Consider the following 24,085-nt stretch of genomic DNA (forward strand, 5'->3'; position numbering starts at 1 on the left):
GTGAAGGCCAAAGTGGGGTTGAGCAGCCCTACAGAGGAGTTCCATCCTAACAGTAATTAGCCCCCCGCTATCTATCCTGTCTAACCTGTTTAAAAAAATATATGTGTACTTACCATTTTTTAGTTCCTCCAGTCTGGTCACGTGATCCCACAGCTCTGGCTCATGTTTAGTACAGTTGGGTGGTTGTTTATCTAAGAGAGTTTCCAAAGGTTCATCACAAGGGACTGGTGGAGGATAATAATACTTACTGGGGAGGTCCATCAAATGGGGCATGTGCCAACAATGTGTACTTATGTGTACTTACCATTTTTCAGTTCCTCCAGTCTGGTCACGTGGTCCCACAGCTCTGGCTCATGTTTACTACAGTTGAGTGGTTGTTTGTCTAAGAGAGCTTACCAAGGGTTCATCACAAGGGACTGGTGGAGGATAATAATACTTACTGGAGAGGTCCATCAAATGGCAGTATGTGCCATAGTTCAGACTCTATATACTGCTATATTTGCATCGGCATGCATGTGACTGAGCTGGTAGCTCAACCACATAGGTGTCTCCATTGCCTTCCTGCCTTCATTCTAAAGAATTTATCAGCAAACAAACTCACAGGCCATGGTGAGCATGTAGCAAACATGCTAACAGTCCCTGTTGTGTAATTCATTTTTATCTGACTACGGCTTTAGTTGCTCCGTAACATTTATTACAAAGTGGTAATGTTTAAATAATGAATGAGCCACTCAACAAAAAAAACAATTATGCCTTGACGAGCTTGCACAAGAACAAAAAAAACCAAAACCAAAAAAAAAGGTGATTGGCTTATCTGGGTTACCTAGCTGGTTTAACTTTTTACTATTTATTCCCCAAAACTGAGCCTCACAGCCACCCCTCCCCTACCTCTGTGGATGAAAGGATATTTACATATATTTCAGGTACTTACATAGCGCCATCAATTTACGCAGCACTTTATTTGTTTTTTATTTTTTTTTAGAGCAGATTGAATTTTTTTTTAAATGTGGATGACATTCATTTATAGCAAAAAATCTGAGCAAAAACACGTCTGTCTGTCTACATGAGCAGCAAGGATGCAAACTGGAGAGGGGGGGGGGTTACAAAACGAAAAACCATTTCATCCACTATGGCCATTTCACAGAGTCTGGATATGGACACATGAGACAAGTGGATCCTCCATTGCTGCATTCTTCATTTCAGTGTGATGGACTTGAGCTGGAGGCCGTAGCGGACTGACAACTCATGGGGCCCCCGGGCAATAGGGGATCATGGGGCCCCTGTGTCCTTGCCCAAACTCAAAAAAGCCTATGAAAAAGGTACCAGGGGCATCTCATGGGGCCCCCTACTGACCCCGGGCCCTCGGGCAGTGCCCGAGTTTCCAAATGGTCAGTCCACCCCTGACTGGAGGTTTCTTATGATCAAGTATGAGATCTCCTGTATGGTAAATCAGTCTGGAAATGAGAAAGGATTTCCGGTAGGTAACTGTATGGTGATCTTGTCTAGCGCAAACTGGAAGCAAACCATGATGTCTGATCCCTCCATGAAGGGGAAGAAACTTTCCCTCTGCTCTTCTCCAACATTGTTCACCTTCGAGTTCAAGATTAACTTGTGCTTGACTCCGTTAAGGTCAAATCGAGGATTAAAGTGTAGCACAAAATTCTCCTCATCTGTTCCCAAGTTTATGGCAAAATCTGTACAGTCCTCTGGAATGAAGCCCTCCACCACCATGGAGCGACCAGGTTTGAGGCCGAGGTTATAAAAGGAAAAAGTATTATCTGCCATCTTGCTTTCTTATCAGAGACACTTGTTACGCAGTACTTTATATACATTATACAGTTATAGCAAAAAATACTGGCACCCCTTAATTTCTGTCAGATACAGGGGCAGACTGACAACTCATGGGGCCCCCGGGCAATAGGGGATCATGGGGCCCCTGTGTCCTTGCCCAAACTCAAAAAAGCCTATGAAAAAGGTACCAGGGGCATCTCATGGGGCCCCCTACTTACCCCGGGCCCTCGGACAGTTTCCAAATGGTCAGTCCGCCCCTGGTCAGATAACATACCACTTCACCCAGAAAAGTTCTGCAATTACAAATGTTTAGGCATTATCATATTTCTTTCTTTTGTTTGTAGTGGTATGACACAAAAAAGTGGAAAAACAAAAAGCCAAATCTGGCACATTCCACGCACAACGCCCAAAAATGGACTGGACAAAATTATTGGCACCTTCTCAGTTTGTGATGCTCCTGTAATTTGTAATTAAACTCATCTGTATCAATTAACAGGTGCTGACAATATAGAAATCACACCGGCAACCAGTTAAAATGGTGAAAAAATTACTCAACCTTTCTGTTGTGTGTCTCTGTGTGCCACATGGAGAAGAGAAAGAGCAGCAAAGAATTGTCAGTGGATTTGAGAACAAAAATTGTGCAAAAGCATGGACAATCTCAAGGTCACAAGTCCATCTCCAGAGATCTTAATGCTCCTGTGTCCACCATGCGCAACATTGTCAAGATGTTTACAGCCCATGGCACTGTAACTAATCTGCCTGGACGTGGACAAAAGAGAAAAATTGATCAAAGATTGCAATGAAAAGGGACACTATGGTAGGAAACCCAGGAGGAACTCACTGCTGTCACAGAAACATAAAAAATCCAGATTGGAGTTTGCCCAAACTTACCTGAGGAAATGGGGAACAGACAAAACAAAATTACAGCTTTTCGATAAAGCCCATCATTCTACTGTTTTCAGAAAAATCAATGACGCCTTTTAAAGAAAAGAATACAGTCCTACAGTCAAACGTGGTGGGGGGGTCACTGATATTTTGGGGGTTGTTTTGCTTCTTCAGGCACTAGATGTCTTGAATGTGTGCATGGCATTATGAAATCTGAAGACTACCAAAGAATTCTGGGGTGCAATGTAGGGCCCAGTGTCAGAAAGTTGGGTCTCTGTCAGAGGTCATGGGTCGTGCAGGACAATGACCCAAAGCACACATCAAAAAGCACCCAGAAATGGTTTCAGACAAAGCGCTGGAGAGTACTGAACTGGCCAGCAATGGGTCCAGATCTCAATCCCATAGAGCACATGTGGAGAGATCTCCAAACAGCAGTTGGGAAAAGGAACCATTCCAATCTGAGAGCAGTTGGCAAAAGAAGAGTGCTCCAAAATTCCAGAAGAGAGGTATAAGGGACTTATTGATGGTTACAGGAAGCCATTGATTTTAGTTATTTTTTCCAAGAGGTGTGCACCAGATATTAAACTGAGGGTGCCAATAATTTTGTCCAGTCCATTTTTGGGGCTTTGCATGGAATGCATCAGATTTGACTTTTTTTTTCTCCATTGTTTTGTGTCATACCAACACAAACAAAAGAAATAAACATGAGAATGCCTGAACATTTGTAATTGCAACAATTTTCTGGGCAAAAAGGTGCATTATCTGACAGAAATTCAGGGGTGCCAATATTTTTGTCCATGACAGTATAAAATTTGATTGGGCTCCCTCCCTGCAGCCAGTCCGACAAGATACCTAGGAAGGAGAGAGCTGACTCATAATGGGTGCTTGTCAGTTTCCCTAAACAAATGGCAGCAAGAGGAAAGCAGAGGGAGAGCGGGTGTGCCGATCAGGGCCATGGATAAGGGGGTACCACAAGTCCTCCTGTATGGGGCCCAGACCAGCAGGGGGGCCCAGGTAGCTGGGTAAATAGGATGTGGACAGGGAGGGTGATGGGTGTGGCAGGGGGGAAATTACTGGAACTGATCCCCTACATGGCTGTCTCTGCAGCATCTGAAAGCTGGTTTCTTCTCCTCTCTTCTCCTCTCCAGGTTCCAGTAAATGCCGATCACCCTCCCTATGCACATCTGATTCACCCAGCTGTCTGGTCCCCCACAGTGCCGACTTACCTCTGTGAGATGGGGAAACAGCTCTCATGGTTTGAACACTGATTGTGTGGAAGTAAATTAATGTTTTGACTGACATTCTGTGGTTTAGCCACAAGATGTCACTGTTTTTCTAACACAGCCTCAGATTGCATAGATATTTGTATATTCAAGAAGAGGTGGAGTTTTCACACAGAGTTGGAGTGAACAGGAAGAGGAGACTGCAGCCATGTTTTCAACGATGCTGAATGAAGGGGCCGTGTGAGCTGAGAATCCAATGACATCCAGGTGTGGGGGCTTCCCTTGGTAACCAGAGCTGAAGCTAAGTGAAGCTGATCGTGTCCAAGACCCTGATCCTGTTAAGAGAAAGGAAGATTGCTGCTAGTAATGCTGATGAGAGCAGAGGAACAATGCAGCATACACTGCAATATCGCAAGCTTGTTGGAGAGACATTTGTTCTGTTCAGAGTCACCAGCGGATGCAAAGCAGACCCGGGTCGGTAAGATCGTGCACGCACCTCATTTCAGTGTTGGCGCCTTGAGACTGAGTCCAGGCCTATAGTTAGTTAGTTAGGGTCTCTGTTTGTGTCAGGCCACAAGTGTTGTTACCGATTATTGGAAGGACTCCACAACTTAATGTGACATTTCACATTGGAGAGCTGATAAAATCCTACAAACTCAAGCCAGACTGGCGTTTTGCTCAGAAGGAATACTCAGGCACGTGCTACAGGACCAGTTATGGGAGGGGGAATACTGTAGATTTGTGTAAGATTGTAAGCTGTTGTGCTGCACTGCAGGCTAGCCCATACCATACACCCATACACTGATTCCTGCTCTCTTAGGGTAATAACAGGTAAGGTATGGCAGCTTCGTTGTGCCCGCCAGTAAGTAAATTACTACACTTTCTACCTTCATTCAGCAGGAGGCGCCGTGCTGTGCAGCAGAAGGGTCTCAGCCTTTGGGCTGGGTGTATGTAAATTTATTGTATGTTTCCAGCATTTGTGGTTGTGTTTATTTGCCACATCTAAGTAAAATTCTGTTGTGGCAAAAGCTGGTGTTGGGGTTGCTTTCCTCGTTCGTGACTTCACTGTATCCTGGGGAGACCACCCCGGTACACCTCTGAAAATAAAATTTTAATGTGTGGAATTTTCTGCCAAATAATTTTAAGTCAATGAAAGCACTTGGGATTGCTTTTCTTACTTTGTTTGGATCATCTTATGCTTGTGAGCAGCTGTTTTCAGCTTTGAATGATATCAAATCTGATACAAGAAACAAACTAACAGATGACTCAATTGCTGCATGTGTTGCTCTCAAATTAATGAAGTATGAGCCACAATTTGACCATGAATACAACAGCAAAGATCACATTATTTGTGCAAAAGCACACCAAATGTAAACTTTCACTTTTCAATAAAAAACTGTTTGTATCATTGAAAGCTCTGTTATTTGTGTTTTTCTTTTTAAATCAATAGATGTTAATGTACGAGTTGTTTTTTCTAAACTAAAACCTCAGTATTCAGGTTTAATTGCAGTGTTGGCACTTTGTGATATATAAGTGGGTTTTGGGTCGCAGTTTTGGCACTTGGGCTCCAAAAGGTTCGCCATCACTGGTGTAGCCTGTAGAGGTTTGTGCATCCCTCCATGGATCTGCCTCCCCAGACCATCACTGACCTACCACCAAAACGGTCATGCTGAACCATGTTACAGGCAGCAGAACTTTCTCCATGGCTTCTCCAGACCCTTTCACGTCTGCCACATGTGCTCAGGGTGAACCTGCTCTCATCTGTGAAAAGCACAGGGTGCCAGTGGTGGACCTGCCAATTCTGGTGTTCAATAGAAAATGCCAATCCAACTCTATGGTGCCGGGCAGTGAGCACAGGACCCACTAGAGGACGTCAGGCCCTCAGGCCACCCTCATGACATCTGTTTCTGATTGTTTGGTCAGAGACATTCACACCAGCGGCCTACTGGAGGTCATTTTGTAGGGCTCTGGCAGTGCTCATCCTGTTCCTCCTTGCACAAAGGAGCAGATACCGGTCCTGCTGATGGGTTAAGGACCTTCCATGGCCCTGTCCAGATCTCCTAGAGCAACTGTCTGTCTCCTGGAATCTCCTCCATGCTCTTGAGACTGTGTTGGGAGACACAGCAAACCTTCTGGCAATGGCACATATGCCATCCTGGAAGAGTTGGACTGCCTGTGCAACCTCTGTAGGGTCCAGGTATCGCCTCATGCTACCAGTAATGACACTGACCCTAGCCAAATGCAAAAGTAGTGAAAAACAGTCAGAAAAGATGAGTAGGGAAAAAATGTTAGTGACCTCCACCTGTAAAACCATTCCTGTTTTGGGGGTAATCTCATTGTTGCCCATCTAGTGCACCTGTTGTTAATTTCATTACCACCAAAGCAGCTGAAACTGATTAACAACCCCCTCTGCTACTTACCTGACCAGATCAATATTCCAGGAGTTTTTTTGACTTGATGCTATACCCTGATTAAAAAGTGTTCCTTTAATTTTTTTTGAGCAGTGTACATATTAAAAGATGGAGTAGAATTTTTTTTTTTTTATGGTAAAAGATTAATTGGAAAATAATTTATATTAGTGGTTGGCATGTGCTGTCTTGATGCCAGAACGGGCAGCTTTTTTAGAAGTCTGCACTTTGAGTTTATATTTTTTTGTTGTAGTAAAGAACAATTTGACTATAGTTGACATTCCTGTCAGTTTTTGCAGAACGGAAATAGACAGAGCCCGCTGTGCTCTATGGGTGGCCAGGAGTAAACAGAATCTGCTTTTTGTTTTATATCTGACTACCTCCTATCTACCCAGACAGAAGAGGATGGATCCCTTTCCATTTTTTGGGGGGTAGGTGGGTGTAAACTGACACAAGTCCTCCTGTCTAGGAATGTATTACCTTCCAATCATGGCTGCCTGGAAAACTGACAAGTGGGCCTGATCAGATCACCAATGAGAAAGGAGTCTTAAGGTATTAAAAAATAGTCTAATAACAAAAAGTGCAATGCCACCAAAATAATAATGTGATGACAAAACTGATCAAAGAAAACCAACAATATGTAAATAGTGATATAATCAACAAAATATAAAGTCCACATGAAATAATAAAATGTTATTATGATAATGTCCTATTGGACGAAACACGTCCAACACGAGGTGGTGGACCCTTGAGCACAATAACTGAAGAGTAATCACATCAGTCAAGGTGGTGGAATCATCACTTCAGGATTTTTATTGGGACTTTTTTTACTATAACATTTTATTATTTCATGTGGACTTTATATATTTTATTGGGACTTTTACCACTATAACATTTTATTATTTCATGTGAACTTTATATATTTTATTGGGACTTTTATTACTATAACATTTTATTATTTCATGTGGACTTTATTTTATTGGGATTTTTATCACTATAACATTTTATTATTTCATGTGGACTTTATTTTATTGGGACTTTTATCACTATAACATTTTATTATTTCATGTGAACTTTCTATATTTTACTTGGACTTTTATCACTATAACATTTTATTATTTCATGTGAACTTTCTATATTTTATTTGGACTTTTATCACTATAACATTTTATTATTTCATGTGAACTTTATCCTGCGGGGATCGTCGGCTTGCTTTACAACTTACCTTTCCGTGGAGCGGGTCCGTATCAACCCGTGCAGTCAGTGTCACCCCCTCGCACCCGCCTCGGGACCAGGGGCGGACTGACAAATCATGGGGTCCCCGGGCAATAGGGGATCATTAGGCTCCTGTATTAGGGGATCATTAGGCTCCAAACTCAAAAAAGCCGATGAAAAAGGTACCAGGGGCATCTCATGGGGTCCTCTACTGACCCTGGGCCCTCGGGCAGTGCCTGAGTTTCCAAATGGTCAGTCCACCCCTGCTCGGGATGCCACTGGGCATTGCTCCTGCAGTACAACTATTCCCTCCATTCCCACCCAGATGCTATTAAGGTGGATTCCTTAAGTACTTTATATTGGGTGCATATACTTGGATAGTGGAGTTTCTCCTGGAATCCGGAGAGTAGCAGTGGATGATCAGCTGTGGTGCAGACGTATACCAGATGATCCCTGCGGTTACCCCAGGATGATGATGACCAGGAGTGGTCTATGTTACTCAAAAGCACTTTTTATTGCGCTATCTGGTTAGTGCAATTTATTCTCATTCCCACATGCACTGGAAGCACGGATTTTTTCGCCTATCTGGACAATTAGCTGTCACCTACACTCCACTTGCGCCATATCCAGACGCAATCTGCATTTTACTGTTGCGCTACTTAGCGCATTTATATTGATATTTGTATTGATCTTTATTTGGACTATGCACAATAATTTTGTCTTATGTGCGTTTAGTTAGACGCAGTTTGTGTGAATCACATGTGTTTTATATTTATATCTTATACGGTTATATGAGGTGGTTAGTTTTTTAGCGCTACATTTTTATATTTTATTATCATATGAGGGTTGGAGGTTTTACCTTTCATGCCAGCTGCTCATTATGTTTGGATGTTTTTCTAGCGCTCGTTTACCCATTTTACCTAATAGGCAGGGGTGTATTTACCACAAGGCAAACAAGGCATTTGCCTAGGGCGGCATTTTTCAGAGGGGGCAGCACTGCCCCTTGGAAGAAGGGATGGAAGAAGGGACACACGCGGCATGGGGACCTGGTAGGTTCTGAGAGATGCTGTGGGTTTCATGACAGTGGATGCACAGCCCGACTCTCGTTCCTGGGGATGTCCGAACCTGTGAAGGTGAGTGTCTTTCTCTCTCTCGCCATGGGGGATGGTGGCTGGTGTATGGGGGCAGTGGTATTGGAAGGCTCGGGTGGAGGGCAGGGGTGCTCTTGCTCAATGTCAGGCTCTTACTGCAGGGAGGGGGGCACCAATTTTTGTGTTGCCTATGGCAGCACAACACCTAAATACACCACTGGGTACAGGCCCTGCCTCCAGGAGAAGTACAAGTGCACAAGGGAATTGCTGTTTTTGACCTCCCCCTGCAAGTAAATTGTCGGGAACTGAACTTTCTATGCAATGCCCAATGTAATCCATCATTACAAAACAACTGCACACCAAACTTCCCATTGAGAAGGCATTAAAAAGGATGTTCATGTTTTACCTGTCCTGGGTGTCACTAGACTTAACCAAATCCAGAAGAGATTGCAAAAACTGATCAATACAGCACATCCCCAAAGCTATAAAAATGTCATGTAAAGAATGATTGGACATGTCATTTCAGTATACACCAATAGGTGGTACCATTTCTCTTTCAAACTGTGTATAAAGGACTTTTTTTTATTATTTATTTATGTATTCATTTGTTCTTTCATTTTCTTTATATGCACTGTGTGTTACATTTAATTTGTGTAATTTTTTATTTTTTTATTTATCTTTGAACTATCTTTTGATCAGGTTATCTCACGCTTCAGCCAAATTCTGTTATAAAGAGCAAGTAACCAAAACTATTATCCTTTCCAATTATAATTAGCCCATTAGGAATCTATGTTTAGCCACAGAAAAAGTGGCGGTGTAATGTGTTATGTTAAAGTAATAGTGCAGCGCTATAAATGCATGTTATCAATCATAAACGCATGTAAAGTCAACAAAGTGCAAATAAGTGTAATAATGATGTAAACTGGTAAATGGTGCTAAATAAAGCATTCATATAATCATTCCTGAATAATGAAATGTCCTTCGTGTGAGAGTACCAACTCAGAGAGTGCCTATGACTGGCACGTGTGGTTTAATCGTGACGGACAGTAGTGCATGGACTTGTGAAAGGTAATCCACCCTTGGGACGGGTGTACACTCATCAGAACAAAAGTATTAATGCGCATGGGTTATACACATCACACATCTGGGGATGCAGCGGTATGCTGGCAGCTATGGGTTAGTCATCCAGCTCCATCCATCCATCAGGGTGGGTGCCAAAATGGTCCTGGGGAGGAATTAGCTCAGCCACAGGAGCCAAAAAGGTGCTTAATAGTGTAGTACTTTATTATAATGGTCACAAGTAACAATTGAAAATATCCACGTGGAGTAATAAAAATAATAGCAAAGTGAGTACCAAGATGGCCACCGCTCCTCAATGGCGGCGGCGTGGCTTCAGCAGTAGGGCTCCACCCAAGGCATTTCATGTACTAACACGTCCTCAGGGGCACACCCATGTGTTAAAGTGGTTCTAAAGGTTCACGGTTTTCTACCTGTATGCATGAAGGTAAAAAACCTCTGTGCAGCATATCCCCAGCCCCCCCAGTACTTACCCAAACCCCCCTCTCAATCCAGCGATATGCACTGGATTCTAAGCTATCCTGGGGCTCCCTCTTCACATTGGCTGAGACAGAAGTGGGGGCCATTGGCTCCCACTGCTGTCAATCACAGCCAGTGAGCCAATGAGAAGAGAGAGGGGGCGGGGCCGAGCCACGGCTCTTTGTGTGAATGGACACACGGAGCAGAGGGTGTGTCAGGGATCCTGTCCGATGGATCCGACGGATCCCCTCGAGACACGACGGTGCGAGTGCACTGGCACGGGAGCATGTGGGCACGCATTCGCAGGAGCGCAGAAAACTTGCTCATGCGCAGTAAGTGCACACGTCACGTCAGGCGAGCTATTTAAACCTGCTTAGTAGTAAAATCATTGCCTTCTTGTCTACTACGTTCCTGCACATATTCCTGATCCTGATACCTATATTCTGCATTACCTGACAAAAGAAAGAACTCCGCCTGCACTGACCTCGGCTATCCCTGACCATTAGCTTGCCTGCTCCTTCTGTACTTCATCTGCCCGCTTGATACTGACCCGACTTGTCTGACTCTGCTACATTATCCTGCCTGCACCTGGCCTGCATTTTGTCGGCTACCATACTCACCTGCCGCTGCACCCACGGTTCTGCATCTGGCCTGCTTCCTCCATACCTGTCTGCTACTGTATCCACATACCGGTGCCCGGTCCCAATCCGCATTCTGACTGCCACCACACCTGCTTGCTGCTGCACCTACGTTCCTGCACCCGCACCTGGCTTGCATCTGGATCTCCTGGGTCCCCAGCTACCTGTCGTCAGCTTCAGTTCTACATGGCACTCCTGCCACTACTGGCTCTGTGCCCTCTGTTCCCACTAACAGGGGCTCCGAGCAGGAGTTGTAAGAGGACGCCCTTTCTCCACGTCAGGTTCCCCAACCAGGTACGTGACAGGGTGCCCCAATAGCAAGCTGCTTGGTGTGGGGGGCACCCAACAGGAGGGGGGGCCAGGAGAACCTGTGGGGGACCTGAGAAGAGGAGGATCCAGGCTGCTCTGTGCAAAACCACTACACACAGTAGGTAAGTATAGACATGTTTTTATTTTTTCTTTAAAACAAATAAGCCTTTAGAATTGCTTTAAATTGTTACTAAACCCACAACAGTAAAATCAGTCTGTATATGCAGTCAAGCATGCTTGTAATACTCACCGAACCTAAGGGGTTAATCCTCAGCATTGTGTAAAAAGGCTGTATGATCCTGACTTCTCTGATCCTCCCCTTCTTCTACTGTCCCCAATACATATTGCTAGAGAGTTTTTGTTCAGGCGGGTGCATGTGACCAGCACAGGGCAAATCAGACCCGTCCAGATTGAGGGTCAGGGGTTATGCAGCCTCATAGGACAGTCAGAGGCTCAGAGCAGAATGAAAACTCCTCCTACAAGCTTTAGCCAGTGCCCAGCTGAACACTAATAGAAGTCATAAGACCGCTATATACTGCTGATGTGAAAAAGTATTTAGCAGTTCATATTTACTAAAATAGTTGCATGTCCATGTTCTGTGTACTGTGAGAGACCAGATATTGTGAATGTAGGGTCTGGGGAGACCAGATATAGTGAATGCAGGGTCCGGGGAGACTGGATATAGTGAATGCAGGGTCCGGGGAGACTGGATATAGTGAATGCAGGGTCCGGGGAGACCGGATATAGTGAATGCAGGATCCGGGAGACCAGTTATAGTAAATACCGGGTCCTGGGTTTAGTAACACTTTAAGTGTTGGTTGCTAAAGTAGTCCTGACTTGTCCTAATATCTTTATAAGATTACAGTACTGCAGAAACCTTAAGGGCCAATAACAAAGTAAACTTGAGATAATTGGTTCCGATGCATTTTGCAGATGTGGACACTCATACTTTTTATCTTGGTCTAGGTTCTCTGAAATTTTAAATACATGTGATAAGTGTGCTAAGTTTATAGTTTGTACTTCAAAATAAGATTTATCAGGTCTTTAGGGTCACTTTTATCTTTTGTTTTTTTTTTATTTCACATTCTGAAAAAGGAAACATAGTTTTTATAAATCCATTAAAAAGTAATTGTACATGGACTTGGCATGCCCTGCTGTTTTATGATGGATACGATCTCCTAGGTCACCCTGAGGAATCATCACTACTTCTTCAAGTCATTCAGAAGGAATCCCATTGGGAGATCATCGTCCTAGCTTTACCTTGTAGAAGACTACAGGTTGCACGCAGTTTTCTGTGCAGAACTGATGTTCAAATCATCCCGTCTACAATATTTTAGCACTTGTGATGTCCTTTGTCTAGCCAAAGTAACCCCAAAGGAAGATGGCTCCACTCATACACAAGATGAGGTTGATGTTCAGGACATGTGTAATTAATGGTCGCTCAGACAACAAAACTTTTGGTGACTCTAGAGGAGAAGCAGGGGCTTGTTCTTCTTGGACATCCTTCTGTTCCATCCCACAAAGCCAGAAGATGGCTTTTTTCAGACGGGAAACACATGATTGATCATCTACAAGAGAGGGATTGTCAGGAAGGCTAGCTTACCAGTTTCAAGTAATGAGAACAGTCAAATACGGGGTTCCTAAAACATTGTCATCTTGTACCTGGTGGCCTAAAAAAATCTCCACATTGAAATTCTAGCTCACAGCTATGCCTAATGTGACAGACGTTCCTCAGCTGTGTTGTTCCCCACTACAAATATCTGCTAATGTAGACAAGATGTAAAGTGAGCATGTCATTGTGACCATACTATATTTACAGTATAAAACTATGAACTTGGGCCTTGTGCTGGAAAAACACACTATATAGACACATCTTCTGGACACCTGCCCATCACACCTACTGTATATGGGCATGCTGGACATCCAATTATAATGTTGGTTTACAATTTTCCTTCCAATTTATGTCAAAGGTGTTCAGCAGGGTTGAGATCATGGCTCTTTGCTGATCAACTTAAATTTTTTCAAACCTGTCAAACATATCTTCACAGAGCTGGCTTTGTGCATGGGGGAAAAGTCATGCTGGAACAGAAAAGGGCCTTCCCCAAATTTGCTGCAAAGTTAAAATGCACAATTATCCAAAATGCCTTTGCTTGCTTTAACATTAACAGTATCCTTCACTGAAAACACCTGAACATAATTGGAAGGGTGTTCACGTAATTTTGACCATTTAGTTAATGACATGGTGATCAGGTATCCACACACCTTTGGTCAAACAGTTTACCTACATACATTTTCCAGATTTTAACTAGCATTCTTTGGGTGAGGTGCTTAGCATGTGACTGGCCATACATGACCCAATAAAAGTTTACCTTTTACTTGATCTTCTTTAACAGTGATCTCCAAACTGTGGCCCTGGGGCCATATGTGTCCCTTAGCTTGCCTCTATCCAGACCTTGGGGCAATATTCCATGCACAACTCACACCAATGATGGGGCACCATTCCTCCTACTTACACCAGTGGTGGGGCACTATTCCTCCCACAGACTCCAATGATGGGGCACTATTCCTCCCACTGATACCAACAATGAGGCACTATTATTCCCACTGATACCAATAATATGGCACTATTATTCCCACTGATACCAACAAAGGGGCACTATTATTCCCACCAAAACCAATGATGGGGCATTTTCTTCTCCCACTGGCCACAGTCTGGCCCTTCTAAAGTCTGAAGGACAATAAACTGGCCCCTTGTTTGGAAAGTTTGGAGACCCCTGATCTAGAATAATATAAAGCCTATAGTGCATTTACCCTGTGCTGATCACTTTATTTTCCCTGCACCATGAAGTAAAGATGAGTAAATGATTCTCTCTATGCAAAATACACCACAGATGTGACCAATTTGCCATCATTAATTTGCACAATGTGCCCAGTCATAACTTTCATCCTTAGAAAATATTCCTGTGAGTTAAGAAGTGATGCCAACCTATAGAACAGGGGTCTCCAACCCTTGTAAACAAAGGGCCAGATTACTGCTCTTCAAACTTCAGGAGGCCGCACTGCAGCCAGTACCAGCAATAGTGTCCCATTGTTGGTGTCAGTGTAAGGAACAGTGCCCCATCATTGGTATCAATGTGAGGAATTGGTGTCAGTGGGAAGAATAGTCCTCATCTTTGGTGTCAATGGCAGGAATAGTGCCCCATCAAGGGTATCAGTGAGGGGGAATTGTGCCCCATCATTGGTGTTAATGGGAGGAAAAATCCCCCATCATTGGTGTCAGTGGGGGAACAATGATCGAAGGGCCAGACAAAAGCAAGCAAAGTTTGGAAACCACTGTATTAGAGCAAAGGGGGATAGGGGGATACAGCTGCCCAGACCATGCAGAGATGACTTCGCTGTTTCTCTTTTGAGCTTTGACAATGAATTGCTCCACCTGCACCTGCAACTATAGAGGTCAGTGAAGGCTTGTTTTAAAAAATTATTTACTGTTTGTTAGGAATGTCAAAATAATTGTCTGTACATGGCCTGGCTACAGGTCCACTGTGAGTTTCAGTTTGAGATACACTTATAGTTGGTAGTGGATGATTAAACCTGCCAGCTTTCACCCAACATAAAACAGGTTTGGGATGGACAGACTCCTAACGTAGCAGCTGTATTTATAGTAGAAATGCGTATCCTTTGGAAATTCTAATTCCCTTAGACGTACCTGCTGAATCATCAATGATTCCATCGGAAGAATTTAAATCAACTTTATCCACATTGTTCTCCACCACACTGTCTCTTTTCTGGGAAGAGGTCTCAATGGATGTCACCTCAGGGAAATTTTCTGCCTCATCCCAACGTGTGAACCAGGTAAGACGACTGATCTGAGAGGAAGCAAGAAGGTTTGATGAACCTTGAAAATGTCACAAGTCGCTCTGGTCTGCCTGCTCTAATCACTTGCTTTAATTAATGTAGCATGGCATTCCAGCAACCCTGCCTATGTACAGCATGTTCAAATTATCACCAAAGACGAAAGGTTCATAGCAGCTAACCTATGGACAAAATTATATTTCCTTTAATAAGTGGCAGTTTGCGTGTTCTTCTGTGAATTTATAGGACCAGCAAAATGTATTGAAACACTTTGGTCTCTACATCACCATATATTCTTTTCTCATCAATCCCAGAAAAGCTTACAAATGTGTACCAGCTTGTATATTTTACATTTAGATTTATGAGAAGGATTCAGAGGTTTGCCTTTATGCTAGCTGCTTAATAACTTTTACCTAGCGCTCGTTTATATTTTTTGTGTTGTACACCATATAGCCAAAGGTTTGTGGACACCTGACCATCACACCTATATGAGCTTGCTGGACATCCCAATTTGGAGCCTTGAGCATTCATAGGGAGTTCCTCTATATTGGTGGTTATGCCAGCCTGAACTCTTCTGTATGCCCATTCAGCCAAAACAGCACCAGTGAGGTCAGGTACTGATGTTGGACAAGAAGACCTGGAGCAAAAACAGCCTTCCAATTCATCCAAAAGGTGTTAAATTGGGTTGAGAGGTGCTCATTGTCTAAAATGTCTTTGATGATGCAGCATTAACAGCACCCTTCACTGGAAACAACTCAATCATTTGGAAGGATGTCCATATACTTTTAGCCATATAGGTACGTGTGATGGTCAGGTGACCATAAACTTTAGACCATATAGTGTATGATTAGTTGCTATTTAAGAGATACTCTTTCTATCTGCAAAAAGGACTAACAGATGGGACAATAGAGGATAGCTCCTAAATATAACTTCTTACCATTTCTTTAGGAGGAGGCTCTGTGTATAGGCTGACAACCACCACCACGATGAATGTCAGCAGTGCCAATATCATGGACAGGTAGAGATAGTGGACGTATTTCACCACTCCTGGTCTCACATCAGGCTGGTCACACTGTGGAGCTGGGTAGACGAAATCCAACACCATACGGATGAGGCCAACAACTAAACCTATGGTCAACCCCCAAAATGCACCCTGGGTAGAACACAAAAACAGCTTATCAAAATTTCTGATGGCACGTAGATACAGACAATGTGGACACAACAGACAATGTGGACACAAATATTTTTGTTTAAAGAAAATTGCAACATCCTGCAACACAAATGCTATGTTTTTAGCATTTGTAATCAAACCTGCATGCGCAAGTTTTATCAAGCTGAACCTTTCCCTTTTCTTTTGATTTTTGTAGTAGTGGAAGATAGCTGTCTAATTTCACCTCAATCCAGTTTAATTTTTTTTAGATGTGAGGTTACCTTCTCATTGGTACGTTTCCAAAAGCAGCCAGCCATGAAGACCACAGCAACAGGAGGCTGCAGGTAGCTGCTGATGGACTGGATATATATGAAGAGTTGGCCACCTTGGCTGGCCTGGACCAGAGGGATCCATAGAATGGACACAACCACCAACACCAGCACAAACACTCTGGAAATTAATAACACAAACATGGAAAACAACTTTAGAAACATTTATAAAACACATAGGGCAGTAGCTTACAGCATGTAGGGGTATGCATTTTAAAATAGATCTAATCGACTTTTTTTCCTGCTAGCATTGTGTATAATAAGTAATTTTCACTTTTTTCCTTTAAAAATACTGTTTTCCCCGTTCTTTTCTTCTTTTTAATTTTTTGGTGCTGCTAATCTCCTCCAGCCACTTCCTGTCTATATGTGCTCGGTCCAATGCTGGCAGCACATCACTGGTCTGGACAGACTTCCTGGGGGTGACAACCGTGGATCATGCCTGCCCAATGTGTGTCAGTATGTCTGCTTGTATCCTCCAACAGAAGTATAGGTGGCAGGGTAACAATGCAGAAGCAAAAGTGGCAGACGTATGATACTCTATAACAGCAGCAGCATGACCAGGTATCTCTTTAATCAAAATCCAACATTTAAAAACTTTGAAAATAAAGATAGGATTTGAATGTTAAAGGTTATATGAGAGCCTAATGATTGGGTTCAAATCCACTTTAAAGCACGCCTGTCATGGCAAACCTTTGCAGGCTGGCTGGTATCCTTCTTGAAATGACACACTCTATGGCCAATTGTCGTGGCCACCTGGCCATCACACCTATATGAGCTTGTTTTACATAAAAAATCACTGGTATTAATGTGGATTTGGTCCCACTTTGCAACCATAACAACCTCCTGGGAAGGCTTTCCACAGAATTTTGGAATGTGTTTGTGGGAATTTGTGCCCATGAGGTTGAAATAGCATCTGCGAGGTTAGGTACTGATGTTGAATTAGAAGACCTGCCTCACAGCATTCCAAGTCATTGAAAATGTGTTCAATAGGTCACCACAAGGTTGGGAGAGCACCAGAGGCATAACTAGAACCTTCAGGGCCCTGTACAAGAAACATTACCAGCACCCTTCACTGGAAAGCCAATTATTTGGAGGGGTGTCCACATACATTTGGCAATGCTGGTAGGTGTGAGGGCCAGGTGACCACATACCATACGTTTTGTTGTCTGTGAATTAATAAACCTGGAAAAATGAAGACTCCCTTGCTGTGTGCTTGTTATATACCTTGCTGTTCCAGAACTTGTTCCATAACTCAGAAAACCCTGAAACCAGAAACAGCCAGGGAGCTAGCATTTTCAAAAGGGAGTCAGCAATGACAGCCCTAGCATTTTTCTTATGACCGATTTACTTTAATACTATATTGGTCAGACAGATGGAGTTACTCTTTAGTAATGAACAAATAGCTATATAGCAGGACCCTACCTTCCCACAATCATGAGCTCAAACTCGGTAGAGCGCGGGCGGATGTGGCGCCACAGATCCATGGTAAAAATGGTGCTGGCACTATTAAAAATGGAAGTCAGTGAAGACATGAGAGCAGCAATCATAACTGACATCATTAGACCTCTTAACCCTAAAAGTGAAGGCAGATGGAGAGTCGGACAGTTAGACATCTTCACAGTCACCCAATGAAAGGTCTCCTCACTTCTCTGCTGATGACAAATGTGTTATGAATCAAAATATAGGCTATGATAAATGTGTACACGTCCATCAATTCATACACGTCTCTGTATGTCAGTTCACTTCCAGCATCCAGTTTTTCCTTTAACGATTGTATTCTGTAAACAATAACACATTAGAAAATCTTTCTATGGTGCCCACGTTTCAATGTGATCATCTGAAATGGGATATGCCGATTGTAGCTAAAAAGCACATATGGGCATTCTGTTGATCCCCCCTTAATTATTTTCAAAGAGATGCTGTCGCCTTGCCCATGTAGGAAAAATGATGTCTCTGCAGAGCATTCTTCTGACCACCCTCCTCTCCCGTTGCTGAAATCAGTGATGTTGGCGCACTGGGGGAAGTATTTATCATACTGGTTACCCATATGAAGAATAATATATTTGAAATATATTTTAAAAATATTATTCCCAAATATATTGACATATATTTGAAATGCTACAATTTTTGCCATATTCAATATATTTCAATAAATTATTTATATATATATATATATATATATATATATATATATATAAAATATATATATATATATATATATATATACTGCATGTTGAAATGCGTTTATATTACAAAATATATGAAAAATATTTTAAAAATACATTTCAAATATATTGTCTTTAGTATAATGTCTTTAAGAATACAAATCTACATTTTTTGAATGCATTTACAAATATATGTAAAAATATTTGTTAAAATTACTTTTTTATATGTTAAAAAAAATTCTGAAGAATGTATTTTAAAAAAATATATTTTTAAAAATATTTTTCATATATTCTGTAAAATACAAATCTACATTTTTGGAATGCATTTCCAAAAATATGTATAAATATATAATGTTAAAAGAAATCTGAAAAAAAAGTATATAATGTTAAAAAAAATATATTGAATATGGCCAAAATTGTAGCATTTCAAATATATGTCAATATATTTTGGAAGAATATTTTAAAAATGTTTTTCAAATATATGTTTCTTCCTTGTGGGTGTGCGATTGTGATTGGACCTTGTTATTGACTGCTAGGCCCCAGCACTGTCACAGGGACTAGGGGGCACCAGGTAGTGTCTATAGAGGAAGAAGCAGTGAGGTTGCGCAGACAAGGTGATGATAAGGGACACGGGGGCGGGGAGAAGAGGACTTTGCATGGGCAAAGTATAAATGTCTCTTTAAAGTGTACTTTTTTGCCCCTCAGTTTTGGATGGAGTGGGGAGGGGTTAATACTGCTGTCATTTTTATACTGCTATCTGGGATTCTATTAGAATCATTTCCTGTCCTGTTGGCAACATTTTACCAGTCAGGAAGTGAAGGTAACACTCAAACAGGAAAAAAGACAACAATAAAATGTATTTTCTATAGTAGAGTAGAGGAAGATTAGAACTTGGGTTAGATTTGATTTTTGTATGTCCCCGTTTCAGATTTTCTTTTACTTCCTGTCTGGTGAGACCGCTGTCAGCATAACAGAAAGTGAGGGTAATCAGAGTCCCGTATATCTGTAAAAGCCCAACAGGAGTGCTAATCCTTCCCCACTCGGTTCAAAACTAGAAAAATGTTTTTTGGCTGGACTGACACTATGAGGTCTAATATTTTAATATTTGTTGCAAGAATGTCAGAAGCATTTGTACAAGTTGAACAAAATGTCATGTAACTTTTATAAATTTTAGTTTTCTGAAATACCTCAATGAGAAAACTATACTGCATTTTGGCCACTAGATGTGTAGGCAGGTTGCCTACAGGTATGCAAGTTCAGTCAGTGGCTGGCCCAGGCTGGGAGGAAAGAGTTAATTTGTGTTCTGCGGTTCCTGGGCTTTTTGATCCAGCCTCCCCACCTGTGAGATAAAAAGGGATTAGGCTGGGGCCCGTGAGTGAAGCAGGTTTTTTGGCTCTTAGCTAACATGCTGTGATTAGCATGGAGGGGGATTGCTGTCCATCCGAGGCACCAGGAATCCGGAGAACAGCCAGGACCTGGAGAACACCAGCAATGAATTATCACCTGTAAAGGTATGCCTGGGCAGCCAAGCAGAGATAGAAAAAAACAGGGCGCACTCTCCTCGTGTATTACCGTGATGTATAAGAATTTATTATAAAATCACAAGTGCATACTCACAAACCAAAAAGGTCATAAAAACAGAGACAAAGATGATGGTCCCATATTACGGGGGTCCTTTGGTGGAAAATGCTAACATTTTTCGGGAGTCGAACTCCCTTCCTCAGAGCTGAAAAATCTTATGCATGTTGATGGTTCATATATAAGGGACCAAATGATAAGGGAAACCAAACCTCACTCTTTCTGTGCAAAAGATAGGGGTGGAGTCTACCAGGTCACGCCCAAATAAGGAGTCATCTTAGGGTCATATTGATGTGTTATAATTAGTGTCGCTGAAGGTAATCAAATCAAATCCCCATCACAGAATGAAACACTGTTAGTGAAGGTATTGTTGAAGTACATGCATATTATGTGAAAATAAAAAGTCACTGTACAGGTAGATTACACTCCCGCCGAGCAGTTGCAGGGACAAAGGATGATGGCAATGGGCCGGACATAATGGCGTCCTCTATGTGTGTAAGGATGCTGCAGATGTATTGTCTCCCGTTGCTCTGGAAGGATGTGTACTGATCATTTGATACTGCGCATGCGTGCTGTTAGGGAGTGTCAAGAGTGCCTGCGCCAAGGCCTTCACCACTCGCCAGCCGCTCGTCGGAAGAGGATCACACTGAAGTTGGAAGTGTGCAAAGTTGGAGGCCCGGACCTGGCAAGTACAACAATCTCTTAAAAAATGGATGGTGTAGAACAAAAATGTGGAGGACTGGAAAAACATGAATTTCCAATTGGGAATAATGGAGGGGATGAGGAAGAGTCTCTCATATTGACATGCAAAACCAAAAGATAAAAAATAACAACAACCGCCCATTTTGTAAGAGACTGCTGCACTTGCCAGCTCCGGGCCTCCATCTTTGCACACTTCCGCCCTCAGTGTGAACCCCTTCTTTTTTTCCTAGTATCAAGATTCCCCGATCTATTGAGGGCTGTACCTCAGCGAATAACGGATTCCGTGTTTACTGTGTAACATGAAGATTTTTGGTATATTTTGGAGTTTAGCCAAGCAGAGATAGCTAGTGTCATGTTATGGATGTTGTTCACGTTGAACTGTCATGCTTAAGACTTTAAGTGATCAACTGTTCTAAGCCTGGTCTGAAGTTATTCAAAAGAGTACATGTTGGTTCTAGCATATCAAAAGATCTTGGGCTAGTAAAGCACACACGGGGCATGAAGCAATGCGCTACAGCTGGTCTACTCAGCACGTCAAGCAAAAGGAGTGATGCTCTGGGTAACCAAGCACTAGTGTAACAGAACCAGACCCCGTCTGCATTTGGGTACTTCCGTTGTAATACCGCTTCCCCGTCCGAACACCGACCACAGACACCACAGCTGACCAAACAAGACTAGACGACACCAGTCTTGGAAGTAAACCAGGAAGTAGACTAGTTTATTTTAACACAGATACAAGATATATACATTCAAGGGAACAACCCCCCCTCCCTGCATAATGACACAGGGCGGGGCAATCTACCTTTAGTAACAAGAGACACACCAGCAGGCAGTCCCATCAGGAGGGAGAGCTGTTGGAAACACCCCTCACCAAGCCAATACCCATAAACACATACATCCCATAATAGTTTGCTCCCAAGCAAGACACACAATATAACAATGGGATGCAACCACATGGCATTAAACAATCAACAACCCCCCACCCCAATATTGGGACATATCACCCTGTACCCCTAACAGGCACAGGGTGACTTACACATAATAGGGATATGGGGAGATGAGACAGGGGTCTCCTCACCTCTCCAAAGTGAGCTGTGTTCCATGGGCCCCCCACCCAAAGTGACTCCCGTCACAACTAGAACGTATTACAACACAGCCATTCGTGAAGCGTGGTACCTGGAACAGGTGATGGGATCTCCAGAAGCAAGGGAGTAGGTGATCTTGCTCCCTCCCCAGTGGTCGGTCTCCCATAGCAAATATAGACGAACCCACTTTACGGAGACCCACAGCCTGGTCACATGGTACAGGAAGGAAGGAGGTAATCAGTGCACTCATGAGGGCCATGCTAGGTGCACAATGGGACCCCATTCTGTTACTGGGAGTAAGGTAACAGAGGTACGTTGGAATGGTGGAGAGGACTCAGGCTCAGTGATGTCCCTGCTGAATGCAAACCTACATCAAGTTAAGGTGTGTAGTGACACGGGACAGCATGTTTGATGTTCACATGACCGCAGTCCCCACCTGGTCCCAGGCATTGATGCGCACATTCACGGCAAAAAGTACCCCCACGTGCAGGGCGAGTGGTCCCCGCCCAAAGATTGAGCTGATGATACAGGAATTATTTTTTTAGAAAGAAATACGGGCCACTTCTTGTTTTTCAAATTGCATAAATGTTTCTGAAATTCTTGCAACAAATGTTTTATACATAGACCCCTATAAGTCAAACTGAGGACATGTAACAGCGCCATGACAATTTCAGCGTAGTTGCAGCATATGTGGTATAATTAAACAATTTTTTTTTTAGAACGTGAAAACATTCAACCAACTCAGGGATTTAGATGCGCAAAGTGAAGCAAATACTTTAGTATTGCTAGTTTGTAAATAATTGGGCTATATGGTGCTGTACCTCTTCAACCTTGGCGTCAAAAGCAGTTTAAATTCTAACTGGTGCTTGTGAGGAAATATTGACCATTTTATGTCATGATTACTTCACAAATCTTCAATCACTGTACGTATTTGAAAGATAAAATGTGTGTATTGACAACTTTTTGTTACCTGTTGGCAGTAATTCAATAACAAGTCTGGGGTATGCGATATCCGAGCATCCGGAAGGGTTGCCGCAGATTGACCTGCAGATTTCGGGATCTGCACAAGCTACATCATCTGTAAGGAGTTGCATGAAGCTATAATTCACATAGCCAGTAGAGTAAACTACACTGATCACACATGATTACACACTAGTACCACCCATGGATCTCCAGCTACCAGCATGTCCTGTCAGCCATAATTCGAACTTGTCCCAATTTTGTTCTACAACATTAAACTAGCCAAAATAATAGTAGTCAGATTTGATGGCAGTGGCACCTTATTAATGACATTTTAGCCATGATTTTGCATTAACATGAAATCCCTGTTATTGATTAATACACAAATATAGGAAACAACCAATACTCCCTAAAGTACATATTTTATTGGATTGTACAGAGAACGTTAAAGTGCATTTCTGGGCAATATTCCAAATAGTCAAATATTCAGTACATTTCTGCCTTATATGCATATTTCCCTATGATTTGTCTCTGTAAAAAAGATGCAATTACAGAAAAATACCTGTTGATCTGCCTGACATCCAATGAGCTCCTAATTTCTTGTTTGGACTGACAACACAATGTCTCTGTTATACTGAAATTCAAAGCAGAATTGTCAGCCCTGCCCAGTTCTCCCCTGCTGGACTGCAAATATTTTTTAAATAGTTAAGTGAAATATTTATTTCACAAATAAATGTTTCATACAGAGTGCACGCATGACACAGGATTTCAGAAGCGTTATGTCTTTCTTTCTCTCTCTTTCTCTTTGATTGATACTCTGTACAGAACCACATAAGGCAAGGCATGAAGAAGAAAGAAGGAATCACTGCCTTGACTTTTTCAGCTGAGTATGTAATCTGAACTTCAGCTACTGAGCTCTGTAAATAGGCTTTTTCAAGCAAAGCTCATCTTGCTGTCTGTAATTATTAAATGTTTATATGCAATTATTGCTGTATATGGGGCAAAATTGTTTCTCCCTGTCTCGATAGATAGATAGATAGATAGATAGATAGATAGATAGATAGATAGATAGATCTCTCTCTCTCTCTCTCTCTCTCTCTCTCTCTCTCTCTCTCTCTCTCTCTATATATATATATATATATATATATATAGCAACATCTAATTCCTT

At 42.4% G+C, this 24,085-nt stretch overlaps 1 protein-coding gene and 1 pseudogene across 2 annotated transcripts in view; both read right to left on the bottom strand.

Annotated features, from left to right (window-relative positions):
• Positions 1–1,449: 1,449 nt before the first annotated feature.
• LOC149454981 (galectin-1 pseudogene) lies at positions 1,450–1,785 on the bottom strand (annotated as a pseudogene).
• A 10,361-nt stretch (positions 1,786–12,146) lies between these two features.
• SLC5A11 (solute carrier family 5 member 11) overlaps positions 12,147–24,085 on the bottom strand; it is a 42,972-nt gene continuing 31,033 nt past the window's right edge. For both annotated transcript variants that reach the window (XM_089686779.1, XM_089686778.1), the window contains 6 exons: positions 22,928–23,035; positions 17,850–18,000; positions 16,380–16,548; positions 15,886–16,101; positions 14,803–14,962; positions 12,147–12,664 (listed from right to left, as the gene is read on the bottom strand). In XM_089686779.1, the coding sequence (XP_089542905.1) occupies positions 12,453–12,664; positions 14,803–14,962; positions 15,886–16,101; positions 16,380–16,548; positions 17,850–18,000; positions 22,928–23,035 (1,016 nt within the window). In that variant the 3' untranslated portion in view covers positions 12,147–12,452. The remainder of the gene's footprint in view (positions 12,665–14,802; positions 14,963–15,885; positions 16,102–16,379; positions 16,549–17,849; positions 18,001–22,927; positions 23,036–24,085) is intronic.

This window comes from Staurois parvus, unplaced genomic scaffold (assembly GCF_062004578.1).
Source record: "Staurois parvus isolate SC_StPar_1 unplaced genomic scaffold, SC_StPar_1.0 ptg000412l, whole genome shotgun sequence".
Lineage (NCBI taxonomy): Eukaryota > Metazoa > Chordata > Amphibia > Anura > Ranidae > Staurois > Staurois parvus.